The sequence below is a fragment of the Vigna radiata genome, chromosome 8, assembly GCF_000741045.1.
Source record: "Vigna radiata var. radiata cultivar VC1973A chromosome 8, Vradiata_ver6, whole genome shotgun sequence".
Classification (NCBI taxonomy): Eukaryota; Viridiplantae; Streptophyta; class Magnoliopsida; order Fabales; family Fabaceae; genus Vigna; species Vigna radiata.
In genome coordinates this window covers 5,217,702-5,222,416 of record NC_028358.1, presented here as the reverse complement: position 1 = coordinate 5,222,416, position 4,715 = coordinate 5,217,702, and the positions used below count along the sequence as shown (strand labels likewise).

Here is a 4,715-nt window from a genome sequence, read left to right as displayed (position 1 = left end):
CATATTATTTTGATGTATACAAAGTTTAAATCAATATACTAACTTGTTAAAACAACAAAAAATAATGTTCTCATAAAGCTTTTTAGAATAAGAAGAATTTCAATAAAGTTTTGACACTTGTAAACAATGACTATTCTCCCTTTTTTTTTTCAAATAGTGTTTTTATATATGCTCATGAAAAAATAACGGTTATAAACTATTTTTTAACTCTTGATTAGCTTTGAACTAAGATAAATATTTATTTATTTATTTCTCTTTGTTATTGTCTATCATGTAACATTAAATGTTCTTTTCTTCTGTACAACTTGTACTTGAGACTACATATCTTTCTAAATGGTATAACTTTTACTTATAAAAAAACAAATGGTGTTGGACAAAAGAGTACACATGTACTCCTGATTTATAGAACATTTATTAAACAAAGGTTTTTTATACCTAAATTTTAAATTTTACTGTATTTAAGCATTTAATAAAAAGAATACAGTATTGAATTTTTTGTTTTAACATAGTGTATATAAGATTTGTTCCTTTTAATTGACATACTTTATCTATTTTGAAATGAATATAATGTTAAAAAGTATGAGTTCACTTAAAAATACGTGTTTTTTTAATAATTTTTTAATATTTATTCATATATAATTCTTTTTCCGACTTTAATTATTTTGAAATAATCAATATTTAAAAGTATAATATTTTGATAAATAATCTCGGGCTTTCGTTTAAAATTCGGAAATTTTTCTAGGAACTTCAATTTCACTACTTCCAAATTTTATTTTTATAAGAAATGCTCAATTGAAAAATTATATTTTAATTTGAATGTTTCCAGTAATTTTCTTTTGAAGAACATATGATACTATGGACGTTCTCGTTAATTGAATCTTTGCATGTATTTGATGAAAACTCATTGGTTTGACTATTTGTATTCAAATACAACAGATATTTTTTACATTAAGAGAATAAATTTTTATACAACTTTTTTGTTTTAAAAAAAAGTTTTAATGCAATTTGTATTTATAATTTTTTCGTATATAGTATCTTATTTAATTTATTAATCCCGTTTCACACAGAATCTGTGCAGGAAGAACATTTGACAAATCACGTTTGCCACGTGGCAGAAGCAGGCCGTGACACCAACACAACGCGTTGTCGCTTCATACTTAAGCGATAAGCAACTTTGAAAACTATTGTCGTGTTCTTCCATCGTTCTATTCTCCCTTATAAAACGCGATTCCAAAACCACACAATGGACAAGCCCTTTATCCTCAGAATCTCAGAACTTGCAATCCTCGTTTTGTTCGCTTCAGTTTGCTTAACAATGTCGGATTCCGCCGCCACACCGCTGGACCAGCACGCCACCGGTTCTTCCGCTGCACCGGCGGTTCACATCATATACACCGAGAGGCCACAGGATGAGGAGCCTGAGGCTTACCACATCCGAACCCTCTCCGCTGTTCTTGGCAGGTGCGCTCTTCTCATACAAAACCGTGCTATTCGATATATGTTTCTGTGAAGAAATCACAAATTGAACTGCGTAATGCCTTAATTTTAGGATAAACCATCGATTTTGTCTCTTTTAAGTAGTTTTCAAACTGATGGGACTGTATAATTGGTCTCTAGAGTATTCAATTATATTGATTTAGTCCTGAATTGGGACTAATTTGAAGAAATTTTTATACCTAAAGTGTTTTATATAAAACTATTATTCATAACAAAGTGACATGATTTCTGGTACTTAGCCTACTTGTGTGATTTTGTTACTTTAAAGACTGCGCTTAGATTTTGGGTTTAGAGTTTAGGATCTAACTCAACACTGTGAAATCAGTTTGTTTGTAAGGTGAGAGTTGTCTTTCACTTCTGTAATTTAATTTGCTTATGTTATTAGTCACATGGAATCTTCAATACACCTTTCATGCTAAGGATTCAATACTTTCATGTAAAACTGTTAAATGTGATGGTTGTACTGAATGTTTGTGGGTTGTCCAGGTGGCTCCATAAGCCAGCAACAATTGATATGATAGGCTTCAATGGCATATTAGAATATGGGTTTTAAGTTTTTAATTCTATACTACCAGTGCTGTAAAGTGAGGGCTGTCCTCACTCATACTTTAGTTTTTAACCACATCACTTAGGAGAAAAGGTACTACTCAAGGGATCAAATTGATAGTTTATTAAACTCACATTTTCATTCAGTTATAGATTTTTTATATATTAAAGAAGACTGAAATTGAAGTCAGGAAAAAATTCAAGCTTTGGTAACTATTTATACCTTTTAGGAAACTAGTTATATTAATCTTTGCCTACTATTTCTTAAAAGGACTAAATGATTAACATTTATGATTTTAAGGAGAAAAGTAAAAATTTGACACATTTAAGAATTCTCATTTGTACTGCTAAATTTTCGTCAGAGTAACTTGGTGATTGATGATTCAGTGTGTGTTTCTTAAAGTAATGGTGTGATTGGTTAACGATTGCAGCGAGGAGGCTGCCAAGGAAGCTTTGTTGTACAGTTACAAATCTGCAGCCAGTGGATTTTCTGCTAAGCTTACTCCGGAGCAGGTTGAACAGATTTCAAGTAAGTTCGGTTGTTTTCAATCTGTTCTTTTATTAATCATTCTCTCTTTTAAAATGCTTGATGTTACATGTTTCATTTTTGCTATTTTACTTTTAAACTTCTGGTTAATGACTATTATCTTGATATTCCCTGTTGTATAGTGATTATTTTACGTTTTTGATTTAAATGTTTTGGATGAGTGTTTGATGTCTTTGTTCTTTCGTTTTGGCTTATTTATATAGTTTCCAATGTGATCGTTGTTATCAGAATTTTATTTAATGTTTAAAGATAGATTATTCAAATAATAATAATAATAATAATAACCTGTTGGTTTGAGGTAGTCGGAACTTGAAGTAGTTTTGTTAGTCGGAACTTGGTTTTTTCTTAGTTTTTATGCAGAATCTGGCTTTTAGCTTGAATTCTCTCGATGCACAGTTTTTATTATGAAATTTTCGGAACTGATTCAAACTACAATCTTTTTATTTATTTTTCCTAGACATCTTTAGTCAAACAAACTAGTAACCGATGAGAGCAGTTTCTGGTACCTTTGCATTCCTATAGTACATGTTACTCCTCTTAACCCGGTTGGCATTATCCTTGGATCTTTTGAGGAAACACTATTGTAATGTTCTTTTATGCTTTGATATGTCGTGAAATGTAATGTTCTTTTATGCTTTGATATGTCGTGAAAAGGGTTTCAAACATTCAGCTGATAGAACTTCTTGAACCACACTGTTAGCCATAATCAAGTTCCTGAGGTTTCATCATGATGCTCTTGTGTGTGCTATGCATGTCTATTTCCACAAAATGCTTTTTCCCATGCTCATAAAGTTCCACCATTGCAATCATAATCAGAAGGTTATGTATGAGGCCAAAACTTACTGAGAATTTTGACCTTTTCAAATTCTTTCGTTATCGGAAATCATGGTTCTCCCCATCTACAAGCATAGGAGGAGGATATTCAAATGTTATTTTATTACTTTATAATATGGTAAAATATGTCTCCTGTCACTCCAAAATTTTTCAAATTCTTTCAATAGTTTCGTCCTATTCGCATTCTTGTAATATAAAAATACTCTACTTTTGTTCCGAAAGTTGCTATAATTAGTATTTATAAACCACCAGAAAGTATACATTTGAGGATAAAAAGAATGGAGTATTTTCATATTCAATGGAAGGAACGAAAGCAAATTTTTCTTTAGAAGATTAAAACTGAATTTGAAAAATTTTAGATGGATGAAGAACATATTTTCCCCTTTTCCCTTTTGAACTTGAGAAAAAATTTCAAATCTTATATTGACTAATGTGGAAAATGCGTTCCCCCTTTGAATAGTAGTGGATGCATGCTTAATTTTTTAACACTTGATATTGTGCAGAGCAACCAGGTGTTCTTCAAGTTGTTCCGAGCAGGACATATCAGCTGCATGGAGCAAATAATCTGCAGTAAAGAATGTCAAACTAGACATGTATCTGTTCCAAACTGTTTTCTACATTGTCTGTAAACTAAACCAGTGTGGCTTAGCCTTTATACTTATGTCAATAAACATGGGATCAATGTATAATAATAATAGACTGTATCGTGTTTCATCTTTATCATTGTCTCATGTATTCAAATATAAGGGTTTCCTTAGTTGAAGTCATGTTTAGTTACATGGCATTTATAAATCTCAACTCTTATTTTCGTTTAAAATAAACAAAATAGAAACTATTTTCTTTAAATAAAAATAATTTAAAAGCATCACTTAAACTTAAAATTCTTCATTTAAAGAAGTAAAGAAAAATTGTATTTTAAAACAACTTTTTTAACATGCATAAACTAGATACACTCATAACCGATAAAATAATTATCCTATAAATTAAAAAAAAAAATAACAGATAAAAATCTCTAGATGTCCATTTCCCTCACAAACTCAAGATGTGGATGGTCGATCCCCAAGAAAATCCATTTATTTTACGTGGACAAATTTTATTTTCAAATCGTGGTGTTAGGAGAAACATTTTCAATTTTTATTAAAATAGAAAAAAATGGTTTTTTTTTATAGATTATTCATAACATTTATATAAGTTTGTTTTATTATTTTTCTAAAATATTTTACGAGAAACTAGGCCTAAGATTTTTTTCCTTAAAATATTTTCAAAAGTCAATCGGCGATTATTCAAATAT

At 30.0% G+C, this 4,715-nt stretch overlaps 1 protein-coding gene across 1 annotated transcript; it reads left to right on the top strand.

Moving 5' to 3' along the window:
• Positions 1–1,189: 1,189 nt before the first annotated feature.
• On the top strand, positions 1,190–4,187 carry LOC106771005 (subtilisin-like protease SBT3.17). The gene is made up of 3 exons (XM_014656881.2): positions 1,190–1,461; positions 2,475–2,572; positions 3,928–4,187. Exons 1-3 carry the CDS (start codon positions 1,244–1,246, stop codon positions 3,996–3,998), a joined length of 387 nt encoding a protein of 128 aa, XP_014512367.1. The 5' UTR covers positions 1,190–1,243; the 3' UTR covers positions 3,999–4,187.
• The last annotated feature ends 528 nt before the right edge of the window (positions 4,188–4,715 follow it).